This window comes from Balaenoptera musculus, chromosome 3 (assembly GCF_009873245.2).
Source record: "Balaenoptera musculus isolate JJ_BM4_2016_0621 chromosome 3, mBalMus1.pri.v3, whole genome shotgun sequence".
Taxonomy (NCBI): domain Eukaryota; kingdom Metazoa; phylum Chordata; class Mammalia; order Artiodactyla; family Balaenopteridae; genus Balaenoptera; species Balaenoptera musculus.
In genome coordinates, this window is record NC_045787.1 from 87,954,476 (window position 1) to 87,974,069 (window position 19,594).

At 35.5% G+C, this 19,594-nt stretch overlaps 1 protein-coding gene across 6 annotated transcripts in view; it reads left to right on the forward strand.

The window, feature by feature from the left end:
• Positions 1-19,594, forward strand: part of FER (FER tyrosine kinase) — a 462,873-nt gene that overhangs the window by 353,483 nt on the left and 89,796 nt on the right. For all 6 annotated transcript variants that reach the window (XM_036847883.1, XM_036847884.1, XM_036847879.1 and 3 more), the window contains one exon: positions 589-712. In XM_036847883.1, the coding sequence (XP_036703778.1) occupies positions 589-712 (124 nt within the window). The remainder of the gene's footprint in view (positions 1-588; positions 713-19,594) is intronic.

The following is a 19,594-nucleotide window of genomic DNA, read 5'->3' on the forward strand; positions in this document are numbered from 1 at the left end:
TTTTTTGGACCATGCCGTTTTATGGAGTTTCTCTAAGTCATCACTGGAATTCATTTGATGCACAAAAATGCAATCTGACTCAGCAACTAAATCTTATCAAAATCATAGCCTTCTTTTTTTTTTCCTGTCTGACTCTACTATTAGTGATGGTGTTGTTAATAATCTCAATTTTTTAAGCAGTCCCTGAATCTGATAACTAATTCGATATCATTACTTTTTTAACTCATAATAATTGTAATCTTTTATTTGGTATTAGAGAAAATAAAATTTCTTAAAAAATTTTATCCAGGCAGATTGGTGAGAAATTGTGACAGAGGAAGAAGTATGACTTTGAATATTATTATGTGTTGAGTAATATACAGTGTGAAGCAGCTAAAGTACTTAAACTGCATCTAAGAAAATTCATGGTGTCTGCTTTCTAATAAGATGTGTTCTTTTCATATTTTCTTTTATCCTCACCTTAAATGAAATGAGCAAAAGGTATGGTTAAATGTGTAATGCTTTTTGTTCTGTCAGGTATCTCTAATAGGTGATAAATATGACTTTCATCATGATCTTGTCTCATTGTTCATCTTTCAATTCTTCTAGGAGGTGATTTCCTCTCCTTTCTGAGAAAGAAGAAGGATGAAATAAAACTCAAACAATTAGTGAAATTTTCATTAGATGCTGCTTCTGGTATGGCCTATCTTGAGAGTAAAAACTGTATACACAGGTAAGGAGAATATTTTTTAAACATTTTCCAGTTTTATTAATAGGGTATTAGAAAACTGATATACTTGCTATCATAAAGCAGTGAATTTCTTTCACAAAACATGTATTTTCTTGTTGGTTTTCATATTTTGTGTGAAAGCATTCTTTGACAGTTGCTTACTTAGTTTACAGAAACACTTGTTTTCTGTCTTCCTGAGGTAAGTATACCTCATTAGACAATGACTTACTAATTAAAATTTGTTTTATTATAATCATGAATAGCATAGTGATAAGATGTACCACAAGTTAGTCGTATAAGCAGCTACAAACTTATAGCCAAATAAGATTGTTTCATGTGTTACTTATTCTCCTTTTTCAAAGAAATTACTTATAAAGTTACAGAAAATCCTACTGGTAAAACAATTCATGACAGTGAATTTGGCCAAGGGTAAAAGATTTGAGCACACTAGTTATTTCAAAGGAGATTTTAGCAAACTTTTTCTAATTATATCAAGACCAGCAACTTGGTTTTAATGCTTTATAGATTGTGGTTTTAGCTGCTTATAGCTGAAAGTAATCTTCTTTTGCTAAGTGTGAATACAAATTAAGATCTCTTGCAGAATTCATGTCAGATCCTAAATATGGCTAAGTGTATATAAGCAAAATAAAGTGGGGGATTTGATGTAGTTTTTATTTGCTTGAAACAGCACAGGTACTGTTTAACGTGGGGAGGGTTCATTGTCAGATTGAACCATTGTGAACTTGAAGCTGGTTGGTTATAGAGGTATATTTTTCTCTCATGTGTTTCATTATGCATCCTTTGACTTCATCTTCTTGTAAGGTTGTACAACATAGAATTGCAGCAGAACAAAGTTATATGCACCTGAAATATTCATTTATTTGACCTCAATGAATATTTTTTACTTAATTCTCCCCTCCAAATTTTGCTTAGTGTTCAGTTTTATTCTGAAACTAAAATTATGGCTTATGTTTCAAATATGGTTCAACAGTCACATGTGTTTTAAAATACATTTCAACAAGGATACTATTTTTCTGGAAATTAAAACAACTAAAACTAAGCTACTATCATATTCCTGTTTTACTTTCTATGAATATAGACTATATTTACTTTCAATGAATGTAGATCAAATCACATTGTAATAGATATTTGTGAAGACTAAAAAAATTGATTTTGGACAAGAATTGCATTATCACTAATTTCATTACTTCATGTTAAAAGTAACAATTAAGGATTTTGCCCTTTATTTAGAGAAAACCTATAATTTTGATTGCTCAGGTGTTAAAGCTACTTTGGGTATCACATTCTCTACTGCAGTTTTTATCGTGTCTCAGATTTTTTTTTAAACTCTTAGACTATTTATGGCTTTAAGCCATAATAAATACACATTCTTGAAACTGTTTTAATGTCAGTTACCAATAACAGTCTTTAATTTCTGGTGTGTTGTGGTTGAGGGAACTGTTGTTTCAATTTCTTGCTGCCTTAGTGATTGCTTTTCTTGCAAATGGATGATTGTATTTTTTTAAGTGCCTCTATCATGAGAATTGAAACCATTCTAAATTGCCGATGGCAGTTAGCTTTCAAAAATTTATCCCACTTACAGAATCATAACATTATCTGCTGTAATTTTATTTTCCCATTTTGGTTTTTAAGAATTTTCATGCATTTCCAAACGTTTGAAAGTCAACCCGCGCTTGACCACATATCCTAGAAGGTTGTACATAGTCCTGTACTATTTGCCTGGGGGTAAGGTTCCTGAATGAACATCTTGAACAATGTTGCTGAGAGCAGGTTTGACAAATAGGTTTCAGTGCCGACTTTCAGTGATTGGTAGTGGCTGTCTGTGTTGTGCATTGAGAAGGATTCCAGGATCAGTGACAAAGAGTCCAGTGATCGATTAGTCACATCTGTCAGGGTGCTGATAAGCATTAACACAAAAACTCCAAATTTGTCATCTGTCACATAGAATATTTTCTTTTTGTCTTTATTTTCATAAATACATTTTTGATATGATTTTCCTTGCTAGGTATATTATAACAACAATATAATATTTTTCTATAATCACTTCCACTGATACCTTCTAAACTATATGCTATTCTTATTTCTCTTGTTAATCATGATTACTGGATGAATTTCATGATATCTCTAGCCAGTGATCTTTTTGTTCCTCTTCAATCTTAACGTAAATGTTCTTTTGGATGAATTCAATTTTTTTCTCTTCCTTTTTGGTACCTCATGACTCTATATTGAGAAAGTAAATCATTCTTTGTGTGGAATTTTTTATGGAAGTGACTTGTGCTACAGAACTGTGTTCCTCTGTGTCATTCTGTGGAACTATTTCTGTGGTAGCAGTAGTAATTGCAGTGGAGTTTTAATTGATTTATATTTAATAGATATACTCAAGGCATGTTATACGTTTTTTTCTCCTAAGAAATATCATATATATATTTATGTAGTGTAAATATAACAAATATATAAATACTATATATGTATATAGTATACACTACAGTGAAAAGTATTTTTCCTCATTGGAAAAATTTCTAGTAAGGTATTTCAAAATTTAATTAAAGTTTCTAAAACGTGATTAAAAGTTTCCTTTCATTTTTCAAGTAATGAAGAAAGGCCCCAAGCCCCATTCTTGACATCCCAAAATATATGTATGTCTATGAATTCTAAAGTCTTTGTCCTACAAATCAAAGCAAAAAAATTTAAATATGCTTTAAATTTTATATGAACCTTATACATTTTATCCTGTTAGAGGTCACTGGAATTCAGAACTTGAAAATACTTCTAATTGAATCTCTCCAGAATATTATCTTAACTTCTGGGGGACGCATTCTCTTTCTTTAGCTTTGTTGTATTGTTTTGATTACTATGAGAAGAGCAGAGCAATGTTTCATTAAAGATAAACAAGTATGACAGCTATAAAATGGAAACAAATAATTGCATAAAGAAATGGCATGCTTTTTTGGAAAGTGTTCTTGTTGTAATTTCCATTTCACTTCCAGGAGTGTTCTCTTGATACACTAAGTTTCTAATTGAAACTATTTCTGCTTATAATTTGAGAGTGTTGGATATTTTGTGTTTCAATTTAGTTGTAATCAACCCTGTTTTCTTTATAATTATTCTATAAGCCAATGTGAAATTTTCTTTCCTACTTGTACTTCATACAAATATTTGAAGTACACTGATAAACTTTGCAGGGGTGTGTTTACTTACAGTGGCATGTTATTAGATCGCTAGGTGTCACTCTGGAAAAAGTATTAAACCTGATGATTCTTGATGTTAAGTGGATTGAGGTTTGACATTATATTAGATTTAAATGGTAACGGTGTTTATGGTTTTATTGCTGATGAGTTCTACTGCAAGATTTATTTTTATTTGGGTTTATTTTTAAAAATTGGTTTTGTGCCATGTATTTTATTTGTCCATGGAAAGTAAAGGGAGGATAAACTCTTGATTGCCATGTATTTGAGTTAAAGACCATAATCTATTGGGAGTCTTGGAAGCATTTCTTCATTTCATGATATTGTATGTCATTGTCAATGCCAGAAAAAGTATCTTGGGAGAGGTACTATAGAATATGATTTCTGTTTCTATTTTAACTCTTGTACTGATTCCTCTTCATTTTTGATGACTCTACCACAATGATGTTTCTTTGTTATGGAGTAAGATTAATAACTCTACAAATGAAAATATATAAGACTGCAAATATTTTATTGTTTGCTAAATGTTTTGCTTATCCATTGAGAACAATGATATTTCTGGCACTTCAGAAACATGAACATTAGCTTATTCTTTGCCAGGATGATAGCAATATGAGAATCATGATCCCTGCCTTCAGATGGATGTAACAGAAAATAATAATAATGCAAAGAGATTATCAGTTTAGTGACAATGTGTACAAGATACCATGGGAGTAATATCAAGAGGGTCTAATATGACCTGTCAGTATGGGAGCTATGGTGGGGAGTAATCAGGGAAAGTTTTGCAGATGATACTGTTTGAGTGAGACTTGAGTGTATCATTGAATAGAAGGGGAAAGAATTTTCTAGCTGAAGCAAAGTTGAAAGCAAAATTACGTTTTTCATGAGAAAGCATGACAATCATGGAACTACAAAGAGTATAATACTATCAAAATGGGAAGACCAAGGAACATTGGGCTGAGCCAGATAAACAGGCTCTTTCTTTCCAAGGGCCGTGTATACCCTTTAATTTGGCTAAACTTGGGAATATCTAGCCATACATTCAGATAATTTTAAGACAGTTAAAAGTCTGTGGTTTTTAACTGGAAAAGGAAAGTAATTTCAACAAAATTTACAGAATCTTGAAAAATGTATAATCTTGTGAAAAGGTGTAGGTATGGGACCAATTTTATTTTTAAGTTTCATTGGAAAAACAATTTAAGAAAGCTAAGATTGCCCAGAAAGGAACAATATTACATTTCACTTAGATATGTTCCAGAAGAAGATTATTTCATCCAGTGATTTCTGATAAGACTTAGGCATGTGTACTTTTTAAGATAAATGTAAGATGTAGCTTCTGTCTTATTTTTGTTGTTTGTGATTTCATATTTTATGAAGCTAAAGATTTGGTATGATATTGATCATTTACATTTTTCCCTTGAAAATGGAAACTCTCTTGAGAGTTTTCTTTATTTTTTAAATGCAACTGACTAGCATCTGAGTTCTTCCTAAACTTTGAATGTAGTGGAAAAGTATTCTTGTGCTTAATGTATCTGCATATTTTCTTCAGTGTTTTTGAACGCTTCATCTTTTCTGTGTCTTATGATCCGCCATATATTTAATAAAAGGGATCTTAAGATCAGTTTACAGATTAAGTAATTGAGGCCGAGAAAGATTAAACGAAGGTCACCTAGAGAATTAGTGGCAGGGCCACTGTTAGTTCTTGGATGTGCTGACTTCATTATGACACATTCCCATTCCAGTGTTTTGTTCTGTCTCATCAAGTATTCATGAACCTAACAGCTGACATTTATTGATTACTTACTGAGTACCAGGCATTATGCTAATTAAGTGCTTTTGATTCAATATATGAGAAATTAAGCTTCAGGAGGGCAATAATTTTTACCTATATTGTTTACTTTTGGATTCCAAAAGCCTGAAACAGTGCCTGGCACTTAAAGGTGAATGAGTGAATCCACAAGGCAACAGTAGGTACTATTGTTGGGCCTGTTGTAACATGAGGAGACTTATGGTTAGGGAGGTTGAGCATCTTGCCCAAGATCATTTTAAAAGAAAGTGGCAGATCCAGGATGTGGATCCTGGCACTCTGGTTTGAGAGCCCCACTCTGAATCACTACACTGGACTCAGCTGCTTTCCATAAGACATGCATCTTCTGACCAATTAGAAGATTCAGGGCAGAAGGCCAGGTGGTGTTTGGTGTGATGGCTCAGCTTATAATCAACATCTGGACTCTTTATGGTCATGAGTAAAAACAGAAGAGGATGCTGAAGCCTGTGAAATATAATTTTAGAAAGACATACCAAGGTGTTTTCTGTTGTTTTTTAATGAACAGTTGCTGAAATGCAGCAGTATTTTGTTATTGCTTCTCCATTTAATTAGAGCTTGAAAATTTTTTTCATTTTTTTGTACACTATTGTTTAGATACCCCCTTCTGCTTTATCTGTTAATTAAAAACACAGGATTAGCATAGAAATGTGATAATCTCAGTTAGTTGACTAAGCATTTATGACTGGTTTTCTTGTTCTAACATTTGATTATAATTTTGAATATATTAAGCTGTACTTTTATTTTTAGCTTCTAAACCAATTTTGCTACAGTACAAAGAGGACTGTAATTTTAAATGTCTCAAAAATATATGGTCCTCCTCTAGTTCAACCTTTTTTTTTTTTCCTAGAGCAGTTTGGTATTCACAGGAACACCTTCCTAAAAATTATTTATCCTGCTACTTTATTCAGTGTCAGAATTTCCTATCGCTAGTTTCATTCATTTTAATTAAAGGATTTTTTCCTAAAGTCACATGTATGTTTCCAGGAATGAAAAAGGAGGCCTTCTCTTATCCTGGAATCAATTAACATGTTGGCTTGAGTTAATGTACCAGAGTATCTAACTGCCTTCTTAGAAAACAGAAATGATGGATTTGGGGTAAAGGGTCAGAGAATGGATGAGTTTTGATTTATGGTTACTGGTAGGAAAGATGCAGCATATGTAGGATACTGTTCAGGAATTCAGCTCAGTCCAGTAAACGAAATGAAAGTCCTTGAGAGTGAAAAGAGAGGGGAAGAAGGGAATAGGAGTACATGAGCACTGTTTCATGGCTTAGCGAGGGCTAGCCTTGTCTTATGTTACATAGAAATGATGCAGGAAAATTGGCCTATACCTCATTCTCTATTATTTCTGACTTTTATTCACTTAATTACATTACATTTCTGGTTCAGAATGTCAAAAGTGATCTTTTACATTAAACAAACACAAATGGTTGGTTTACCATTTTCTCTTAGGGCCTATTTGATTACAAATAACAGAAATTGCTTAAGCTAATTTAAGCAATAGGAAATTTATTAGAAGGAAATAGAGTTATCTCACAGAACTCAAAAGACAGGAAGTTCAGCCAGCTCTGGGAGTCATTATAATTAGGAACTGGGAAGCAGTCAGGAACCAAAGCAGCATCTCTTTCTGTTTACCCTCTGTGTTCACTTGGTCTTTCATTATTTCTTCTTGCTATGTTGCTACTTCATTTCCCTCTTGCTCTGAAGACTACATTCCTCTGCCCCGATGTGCAAAGGTCCCTCAAGTGACACTCGAGTCACAACCTTCCAAGCCCCTCATCTGCAGATAATTAATTACTCTTTGAGGTCTCATTTCAAATTCTTGGCAGAAAGAATTGATTGGCCCAGTTTATATTAGGTGTCTACCCCTGTTTTAATCAATAACATGGCTAGACAAGGGAAAAGTAAGCAGGATGACTGTTACATAGATTTACAGGAGCCGGTTACTGTGTGTGAGGGGATAATTCTCAGAGGGTGGGACACATACTGAGCAGGCTCCCTAAAGGATGGCCACCACGCGTTCATTGAATGATTCCTATTGGGCAAGCACATTCATTATCTTATTTAGTCTTCATATTTCTACGACCATTTCTCTCTCTTTCACACTAGAAAAAAATTGAGCCATCAAAATAAGTAACTTGTCCAATGTCATACAGCTGGTGAGTGGAAGACCCAAGTCTAGATCAAGTGAACGACAAAGCCTGTGAAACGAAGCAAAACACTTAAACTATGTGTTAGATATACTTTTCAGTTTCTTCCCTTTTGTGAATATAAGCAGCCATGTGGACATCTCTTGTATGAAGCAAATCTTAAAACCATTTAATAAATGCTGATTTAGAGAAAGCCTCGTTGTAGAGATAAGAGAGTGCTTTACAAGTCTTAACTCCATATTTTCCTGGGATGATTCATCCCCACCCAGTTCCTTGGTGAAGGGCTGGTGGGTTTACTCTTTCCTGCAGGTGGTCGTGCAGTCTCCTTGAATCCTAGCTCACACCACATCCATACGACAGAGAGGAGATTAAGGCCAGAACCGTGGAGTTGGGTTCATGATTACCCCAGGGATTTGGGTAACCATTGGTTGAATTCAGGTTCTAAAGTAAAACCTGATTTAAGCTACAGTAGCTAGCTTTTCCTAATAAGTCTCGGTCAAATAGAAATTCTGGCTTCTGAAGAATCCATTAGAACACGGATGACATAGAAACAAGCTTAACCTTCTTGCTTGCTTTTTTTGTTTTTTATGTTTGTTTCCTACTCTCTGGCCGCCGAGGCAGGATCAGAGCAATCAACATGGAACTAGAGAACTCAAGCCTGAGCCATTTACTGGGCATTGACTCACCTCACTAATATTGAGAATCACTAGGGGTTTTGTCCAATTATTATCCTTAAATATGTTTTTTATGTGATGAAATTCAAAAGCACAATGAGAAGGCCTTTTCATTCCCAGGTTTCCCTTTTCAAGTGTCTCTGTGCCAGTCAGACTGTCTGCCTCTGCACTGCCAGCTCTAACAGCCTGGAAGCCTAGCATTTGCAGAGCCATTTAACAGCTTCAGCATGGTGGTTAAGCCCACAGAGTTGACACTGGAATGCTCTGTGTTTGAATCCTGGCCCTGTAGCACATCAGCTGTGTGACTTTGGACCCCTTCCCTGCCCCTACCTCAGCATTCACTGTAACCTTTACCCTGCTTCATTTTTCATCAGTCCTTGTCATGACCTGACATTTATTTTATTTATATCTACATATGCAACTGTGTGTGTATAAATATATGTATATGTATAACAGTGGTACATGTAGACATAGAAACCATAAAAAAGTACTGGTTTACTTTTTATTGTCTGCCTCAACTAGAATGTAAGCTCCATGAGGATACTGGCTTTATCTTGTTCATTCCTTGATACAGAGAACAGTTGCCAGTATCTAGTTTTGGTGCTCAGTAAAAGTTTTTTGAATGGATGAATGAATGAAGTTACCTACTATACTTTTGTCTCTTCCAATATAAATTGAAGATAATAATACTCTTTCTGACACACTGATTTGGGTTAGACACTGCAAGGCTACTTGAGTAGGAAAGGGGTATCTCCAAGCTCTCCAATAAGAAATATCCCTACAGCATTTCAAGAGGCTCACAATTTAGCAGGAAAAGACCACTCATGTCCATACCACTGTAAGATTAGATTCAGTTGTCTACTTAGCCAAGGATGCAGAAACTTTTCAGAAGAAGATGGCCACGTAAGGCAAAAGCAAATGCAGGATATCTCAGTTCACTTGACCATGGTCCCCAGAGTTTCTAATGATGACACTGTCTACATAGGATAGGGCCTTGTTGAATCTGAGACACTCATTTTCTTACTAATGGCTGTACTGTGGAGCTTATGACACTATTCACAGAGTACTTATACATCTGTGTGATTTTGTTTAATGTGATATTTTAAACATTGGGCTCTATTGGTTCTTGTTGGTGCCAACAAGTCCACATCCTCACCCTGAAGAAAAAACAAAATTAAAGCCTAGGAATCTCCAGGTGGTTCATCTCTATCTCCAGCCCATTTCTCCACAATTTGCTACCTTACTCTCATTACCCTTTGAGCTATGTGTTTCCAACCCTGAGTATGTTTGGGCCATACACTCTTCTAGATACTATGGCTACAGCAGTATAGGGGAGGATAATAATTTTCCCTCTGCCCTTCTAGGTTCTTGGCTGAGACTCCTGTAATGAAAGACAGATTAACAGGAGAAAAACAGAAGTTTAATAACAAGTCTACCTCCTGTATACATGGGAGATACCCAGGAAAACTGAGTAACTCCCTGAAATGGCCCAAGCCATCACCTTAAATACCACCTGCAGTTAAAGACAAAAGAAAGATGTTGGGGAAGAGGGGAGGCCAGTTATAGGAAGTTACCAGGAAAAGCACAATAAACAAGGGTAAGGTTGTTATGCAGATTTAAGTCGGTGTTTTCTCCATTGATGAGTTTTTAGAGATTTAGTCATCCCTCTCTTCCTGGTACAGAGAGGGAGACACCCTTACAAATGGAAATTTCCCTTAAAAAGGGTAACTACTCAGTTTTCAGAGCTTCTCCTGTGTCTGCTCAAATAATCAGCTCAAAATAATCCTTAAGCCTAAAAGTCATATTTTGGGGTGGCAAATTCTGCTCCCCTTCAGTGGCAAATAAACGAAACTCTGCCCTTACAGAGCTTACGAAAGAGAGGGGAAGCAGATAATAAATGCACTTAAAAAAGAATAAGCAAGTAAATATAAAATATTCCACATGGTGAGAAATGTTATAGAGAGTCACAAAATAGGATTAAAGGGAATGGGAAGGTAGGGCAGGCACTGTTTTATATAGGGTGTAAGAGAAGACCCAGAAGAGAGAAAGGAGTGAGCCCTGTGAATATCAGTGAGAAAAACTTTAGCAACTTTGTAGCAAGTACAAAAAGCCCTGAGATAGGCACCTGCCAGGTATGTCCAAAGAAGGCCAACAAGGGAGACAGAAAATGAGGTTAGACGGTTATGCGGTAGCCCGATCAGGAAGATCTTATAAGTCATTGAAAGGGATTTGCTTTTAGTCTTCATGAGATGGGGGCCATTGAGGACTGACTTGATCTGTCCCAGGTTTTTTAAGGATTAGTTGGAATTCTTTTTTAAAAATAGACTCTAAGGGGGCAATTGCAGTAACGAGAAGACCGGTTAGAGAGCTATTGCAGTAATCAAAGTGAGAGACCATGGGAGCTGGACCAGGAGGGTAGTGGTGGAGAGCACGAGAAGTGGCCGGTTCTGGGTGAATGTTGAAGGAAGAGCCATCAGGATTTGCTGTGATATTAGACCCTATATGTAAGTGAAAGAAAGAGTGAAAGATAACTTCATATTTGCTCAGATATCAAACAATGATCTTCCAGTATTATTTTCCTCATAAAGTCAGGTGACTGTAAGACACTCTACAATGTTGTATGTTCTGTAATTCTAGTAATTCAAACATGATTGCTTCAAACTATAATGAGCCAAATAAAAGCATAACACGTAGTTTTCTTTTTACTGGGAGCCTACTAAATGCTGAGAACTGTGCTAGTGACAGAGCCAAGAGTAGACAGAGCGCCACTCCTCTGGCATTCTCACTTTCCCACACTAATCTTATATTTCTCATAATGGAAGAAAATAAAAGAAAGTAACCTCAAGATCTCATCTGTTATTTTTTGCATTTAATTGGACATATGTTTTCCAAATAAGATACAGATCTTTAAGAAGGGTACCTTGAAAATAGTATCCTAGGTCACAGACCCATTGATTTAAAGAAATAAGTAAAATTAAATGTATGCATAATTTATAGAGGGTTATATTTTCCCCCGGGTCTCTGGTTTTATGACTTGTGTATGAAAATAATTATTATTTATCTAACCTAATAACTCGGTAATGTTGCTAGAAAATAATTATTATTTACCTAACCTAATAACTCGGTAATGTTGCTAGTTAATGGTTTAAGTCTGATTCTTGGAGGTATAATGTCATCTGTAGAACTAAAGTGACACAAGAGAGAAGATGTCATTCACTTGCTATTTTGTTTACTAAACAAAGGCCATTTCCTTCTAATGTAAGGTTATGTACTGTAAAATAAAATGGCCTCTATTATAATGAATATCAAAGTTTTATAAAATAGCTTAGAGACTTACTGTTTGTGGTCCGGTACACTTATTTATACTTCTTATGAATAGACATTTTTATTATTATAGAAAAGAAACACGTCCCTATTTTGTGTTCTCAAATTGACCTTTTAATACTGAACATTTTTTATTGCACAGTTTGATTTGCTTTTTTGTGGGGAAGGAAATAGTGTAAATTTTCTGTGAACATTTTTCACTGGGTACTTTTCAAAAGGTAGGAGTGTGATATATATCTGATATATGAATAAGTGGATAAATTAATGAATAAATGAAATAGGTCTTATCTGCTGTCCAAAGTACTAATCGAATGCCATTAGATGACTAAGAACTTTCTGGAAAAATAATCCTAAATTGTTTCACTCTTAAATGTTATTCTTCCATTTTTATTTTTCACTGATTCATTTCTTTATATTGCATAAATGAAGAAGTAATTATGTGTGATGCAAACCAGTATGTGTTATACAAACAGACCAAAATTCTTTTTCTGTTGTGAGTCAGAATGAAGGTTTTAGGATGCTCAGAGTATTTTTTTGATTGTGTGAATGTGATCACCCCAGAGTTTTAGTGAGACAATGTCAGTGCTCTTCTCCAGATATTGTCATCCTCCAAGAGTCACAGAAGGTGAATACTATCCTGTTTCAATCCATTTTTCATCTAACAGTAGTTATTTTTTATATTGACCCTGTCCCATTGCAGACAATGATCAGGGCTTAAGAAAACAGCAGTAGTTTATAACATGCCAGAAAGTATTAATTTTTAACATGTAGTTTGAAATCATTGGGCAGCAAACATCAGATGTATTATTATGTATTAGAGAGCTCAATAGGCACATATTTCATTTAGCTTCTTTCTCCCTTACGTGCCCTCTGTCCATTCATTGTGTAAATAATGACAGAATATGAATGGTATGGCTAGAATAGTACAGAGATACTTAGTTCCTTGCGTTTTAAGACAGTATATAATGAGTAACTTTAATTCTCAGTGAATAGTATTTCTCCCTTCATTCTTAAGTTCCCATTATACTTTTTTAAAATTAGGCATCTATTTACTTATATAAATTAATGAAGGAAAAAAATTAAAATAATTATGTCTGCTATTTGAGATGTTTTAAAACTCAAGGTAGGACATAACCATGTGGCATGATATACAAATAATCTATAAATCTCTTCATAATCAAATGAAAACATAAATGGTGTGTAATTTAAGAATTCACTCTTTTTTTATCACATTGTGCCATATTATAAATTTTAAGACTATTTTTTCAAATATATATTAGTAGAGGAAAGAAAATTATAATTTTTATATCAAATTTATACTTAAATGCATATCCTAGTAGAAACAATTATTGAAATTTCTATATTTTTGCTTTTTGATATCATATAAACTTGCCTGGTAAAATTCCTCAATTTATTCATAATTTCTAAAGCCTCTCTATATTCCATGGGTTAAATCAATGAAAAACCATGTATTGAATGCATTCTTTGTAAAAGGCCCTGTTTAGCCATGCTCTCTGCTCTCAAGGAAAATGAGAGAAATGAAAGATATTTGATAATTTGTTAAAGAGTACATTGGGGGAAGGGAGTGGACAAGAAACAAGAATAGGATTTCCAAAGGCCTTTTATAGTAGGGATTTTAAAAATAGCATATAGGGGTTTCCCTGGTGGCGCAGTGGTTGAGAATCTGCCTGCTAATGCAGGGGACACGGGTTCGAGCCCTGGTCTGGGAAGATCCCACACGCCGCGGAGCGGCTAGGCCCATGAGCCACAACTACTGAGCCTGCGCATCTGGAGCCTGTGCTCTGCAACAAGAGAGGCCGCGATAGTGAGAGGCCCGTGCACCGCGATGAAGAGTGGCCCCCGCTTGCCACAACTAGAGGAAGCCCTCGCACCGAAACGAAGACCCAACACAGCCAAAAATAAATAAATTAATTAATTAATTAATTTTTTAAAAAAATAGCATACAGCGGTCTAAATTGTAAGAGCCACCCAACAAATATTGGGGTAATTTATTGAATTTCTTTTACGTGACTGGCTGTATTAAAAATAAGCTTAATTCCCAAGGGATTTCTAAATTGACCTTTTACCATATTTAGCAGAACTTAAACATTTTACTTTTCCCTTCTAATTTTATTAAAGAATACTTTATCCGCTTACTTTGTAAGCATCTGGGTATTGAAAAGCAGTCAAAGGGCAAGTGTTCCATAATGTTAGTTCAGTTGAAGTCATCACGTATTTACTTAAGTACTTTCTATGTGTCAAGCACATGGTTGGTGTTTGGAATAATAAATTGAGCAAATCAGATGGGGTCTCTGTCCTTGAGGAGCTTAAAGTCTAGCGAATGAGCCATACACTAACAGATATTCATACAAAGAACGCATTTTAAAGTGGGATATGGCCCCATCCTGAGGCTGTGGAAGGCATCTCTGAAGAAATGACATTTGAACCGGAAGTTAAGTAACTAAGGGAAGATGGAAGAGGAGAGAGGTAACAATCAACTGGGAGAGAGTGGCTTGGAAGTGGGAAGGAGAATGGCCTTTCAAGGCAATGAAAGGTAAATCAGACAATGACTAGGTTAAATAGCGACTTGACATGCGACCAGAGAGGTAACAGGGGCCAGACCCTGTGAGGTGTAAGCCAGGTGCAGGAGGGTAGTCCTGACCCTGAGAGCAATGGAAGCCATTGTAGGGATTTTGTTTTGTTTTGTTTTGTTGTTTTTTAAATTTTTATTGGAGTATAGTCGATTTACAATTTTGTGTTAATTTCTGCTGTATAGCAGTGTGAATCAGTTATACATATACATATACCCACTCTTTTTTAGATTCTTTTCCCATATAGGTCATTACAGAGTATTGAGAAGAGTTCCCTGTGCTATACAGTAGGTCCTTATTAGTTATCTCTTTGTAGGAGAGATCACATTCATGTTCCATGCAGATTACTCTGGCTGCAGTGTGGAGACCGGACTAGAGGGAAGAGTGGATGCAGGGAAGGGAAGCTTTCAAGGAAGTCAGTATCAAGACATCTTCCATGTTTCTGGCATGTGCAGCTGGATGATAGGTCTCTAGACTCAGGAAATACTGGAAGACGAGCCCGGTTTTTTGGTTTGTTTGGTTTTGGGGGTTTTCTTTGGGGGGGGAGGAGATTGGGGATGAAATAATGAGTTTATTTTGAGGCATGTTGAATCTGAAGTGCCTGTAAGATATTTGTGAAGACATTGAAAAGGCAGGTGAGTATTTAGAAGTAGAACTGAAAAGAAAGGTCTGACATGGAGATAAACAATGTGGAAATGATGAAAGCAAAATGAATGAATAAATGGATGAGTGAATCAGTGAAACTTTGAATTAATCGTGAATCAGTGAAAGAAATATTTGAGGGTAAGAAAAGAACATGGAAAAATATATGTGATTTTTTTAAACCATTCATTCATTCATTCATTCATTCATTCATTGAAAAACTATCCGTTCATTTTGCCCCTAGCTTTTTTAAATGAGGAGGCAATTTCAATATTACTTTTAACTTTTGGTGGTAGTACCCAATGTTTGTCATTTCTAGTACTGTTAATCTAGTTTGACAGTAAATGGCTCTAGAATAACGTTTGTTTATTTAACTTATTTGCTTACTTAAGGATTCACTGATAGTTAAGTGTTTCCTTTAAGATCTTAAATTATTTCATCCTTGATAACTTTATAGTGCCACAAATAACAATGACAACTGGAAAATGAAAGAGAAAAGTATTTTTCACTCTATTCAGAAATGTCCCTAATTCTGTACAAATAAACTATCAGTCAAAGAAAGAAATTTATAAAAACACCGTTCATAGAAAGAAACCTGTTTCCTTTGGAAACTTTTCTTCTCTGGGAAGAAAACCAGGAGAGTAACCGGGTTTGCTTCTTGGGAGTCTTGCTATCTGGCCAATAGAACTCACTGTAACATGTGAAACAATGTAACAATGAAATACCTGGACACAGAATACAGCTTTGTGCTATTCTCAAATGACTGGGATTTAACAATGACAACACCGAAAGTGTCTCTTGTTGTTTTTTTCACATCTCAAGGCATGTATATTGGTTTACCTAAAATAAAGACATTTCCCTAGTTTTTCTATGATTTAAAAAAACAAATTAAAAGAGAAAATTATCTTGAAAAAAGTGTATTATATCCAGATTTTCTCCCTTCCTCTGTTAAGAGAGGGTTAACAATACCTACTTCACAATCAGTGGCTATAAGGTTAAATTAAAATAAGAGATAAGAAAGCCTTTGAGAAAACTAAATGGCAATTCAAATGATACATAGTGTTAAATGGACTGTCTAGTTACAGAGGAAGAGGGGGTTGTTCACCAAGGCACCTTAGAACTAGATGAAAGAAAACAAAGATGGATGAAAAAATATATGGGTTAAATTTGTCAGTAAAAAAGGTTTGAATGAGGTAAAAGCAGCTGGTGATCATTCTTCTGTATTTACAGTGTGGTCTCTATGTAGCTACAGTAAAGGACGAAGATGTCAACCATAGTGGTCTGAAGTAATATTTACTATTGGCAGCCAGTGCTAGCCATCGTGGTGGGCCTTCCCTGGGCTACTGCTCCAAACCGGCTACTGAAAGAGGTCACTGCCCAGAGCTATTTGACTGTATATACCTTTTCTCTTATTTTCCTCTTTCCATTTTCAAGGCTTTATTTATTTAGAAGGAAAAACACTACAACATTGAAAAAGTCTTACCTGATGTATTTATGTCTGTTCTTTTCTACATAAAAGAGAGGAATTAGCCTCTTCCCCATCATCTTTATTAACCCCCTATTTTTGAGCTGAATTGAAACCATTTTATGAAATATTTGAATATTGCTTAAAAAGGAACATTTAATGCAGAAGGGCCACTGCAGTTTTCAGCAGTGCATGTTCTTCCTATTCATCTTGTTGCCGTTTGTCTGTACCCTGTTGGGAAGAGCAGACAGGCAGTTTTCTGATCTGACATATCAGATATACTGCCTCTCCATAGCATGAAACGTTCATATTTTCATAGATGCAAGACAACATGGTCATGGTCTAGAATCCCCTAGATTTTGAGAAGAGATAAGAATAGATTTCTGTCACTGCTGAATCTAAAAGCAGCCTGGTGGCACTGGAATACAATGCTCATCTTCCACAATTGCTGTTAACAGTTGCAGAGTTAATAATGTGAGGGGGCTTGTTACATCATTGCTGGACTGAAAAGTGGTTTACTCTTGCCTGCCTGAGCTTGATCTGCTCTAGCATCTTCTGCCTGTGTACCTGTGACTTGGACATATCAGGAGTCCTCAATTAAGCAGGAGGAAAGGATACAAAAAAGGTGTGAATTTTATATATCTTTTTCTCATTTTTTTTAACTTTAAGAAACAAGGGAAACTGGATATTTCAGGAAGCTTTTTATATTACAGGATGAGAAGGTCAGAGAACCACCGCTTTCAAACACTATCTATTGAAGGAAATCTCTTTTCACCTATTGGGTGTCAGAAATTTACTTAAATTTTTTATTTGAAGCTCTTCTCTTTGAATTACTCATTTCTTCTGAAGTTGTTTAAATATTGTTGCTTTAAACATACACATGTGCACAGCAAAAGCTGTGAATCTCTTGAAGGGTGAAACTGTATTTCCTTCATGTTAAGGCCTTATTCCCATAGGTAGCACAGTGCCTGGCATGTAGGACAACTGAGTAATGTGTGTATTAAAGAATCAAATGTAGATTATTAGTTAGGGAATCTTAAAAATTTTGCAGCACAAAATATACACAATTTTTAAAAATACTATTTGATAATGGTACTTGGTAGAAAAAAGTCAATTCCCCTTATTTGCTCCAAAGGGCATAATATACTCAAAATATTATCTAATGCTAAGTTATTTAATATGCAAAAGAAAAGCCATGGGAAATAAATAACAGGTGAAGCAAGACATCAACATAGAAAAATATATAATCAGAAGCATAAGAATGGCATTTCTAAGATAGTATTGCCCTTACACTTTCTCAGTGCATGTGGTAATGATGGTTCCTACTGAAGGACATTCTTAGACATGGAAGTCTTTGTGCACCCAGTCAGCTATTTATAGGCAGTGATCGGTGCTCATTTCCCTGCCCACTGTGTTAATGTTCATCCCTTGGAGGCACAAGGACTTGTCATAAGATTGATTCCATAAGCCATGTCTTTTGTAACTTACCATGAATGTAGATGGTGAGCATGGCACACCCAGGACTAAGTTCAATATCACTCATTTCTTTTAAGGTTCCTAATAGCTCAGTTATTTTTTCCTTTGTCACTTTTGAACTGTACAACACTACAGATGTTTGAATAGACAGAAGTAACCTTTATTAAAGTGATATTCTGTGAATGGTACTACCTCCCTCATTTTTCATATGCTAGTATCAAGACCTCATTGCATATAAAGATATCTATAATATTGCACACAGGATTTTTTTTTAACATCTTTATTGGAGTATAATTGCTTTACAATGGTGTGTTAGTTTCTGCTTTATAACAAACTGAATCAAGTTATACATATACATATGTCCCCATATCTCTTCCCTCTTGCGTCTCCCTCCCTCCCACCCTCCCTATCCCACCCCTCTAGGTGGTCACAAAGCACCGAGCTGATCTCCCTGTGCTATGTGGCTGCTTCCCACTAGCTATCTATTTTACATTTGGTAGTGTATATATGTCCATGCCACTGTCTCACTTTGTCCCAGCTTACCCTTCCCCCTCCCCATATCCTCAAGTCCATTCTCTAGTAGGTCTGCGTCTTTATTCCCTTCTTGCCCCTAGGTTCTTCATGACCATTTTTTTATTTTTATTTTTTTTTAGATTCCATATATATGTGTTAGCATATGGTATTTGTTTTTATCTTTCTGGCTTACTTCACTCTGTATGACAGTCTCTAGGTCCATCCACCTCCCTACAAATACCTTCATTTCATTTCTTTTTATGGCTGAGTAATATTCCATTGTATATATGTGCCACATCTTCTTTATCCATTCATCTGTTGATGGACACTTAGGTTGCTTCCATGTCCTGGCTATTGTAAATAGTGCTGCAATGAACATTGTGGTACATGACTCTTTTTGAATTATGGTTTTCTCAGGGTATATGCCCAGTAGTGGGATTGCTGGGTCATATAGTAGTTCTATTTTTAGTTTTTTAAGGAACCTCCATACTGTTCTCCATAGTGGCTGTATGAATTTATATTCCCACCAACAGTGCAAGAGGGTTCCCTTTTCTCCACATCCTCTCCAGCATTTATTGTTTGTAGATTTTTTGATGATGGCCATTCTGACCGGTGGTGCACAGGATTTTAACTTGAAATTTTTGAGAATAATAAAAGGATTAGATGAACATATATGAATCCTTGCTCTAGAAATTTTTCTTTAGGGCTAGATAGTCAATATTTTAGGCTTTCCAGATCATCTCCATCACAGCTACTCAACTCTGCCATTGTAGGACAAAAGCAGCTATAGAAAATATGTAAACTAAACGGCATGACTGTGTTTCAATAAAGCTTTGGCCTGTGGGTCAAACATTTAAAAAGGGTTACATCCCTCTTCTAAGCCTTTCTATCTCTTTTTCCCTTTGAGACCAGGCTCAAATCCTCCTCCCCCCACCAGCTTCTTCTCCTCTTCATTCCTGTTGTCTGATCTGTGTGTTATTACCTTCCAAAACGAATGTCTTGTTTCTCCAACTACAT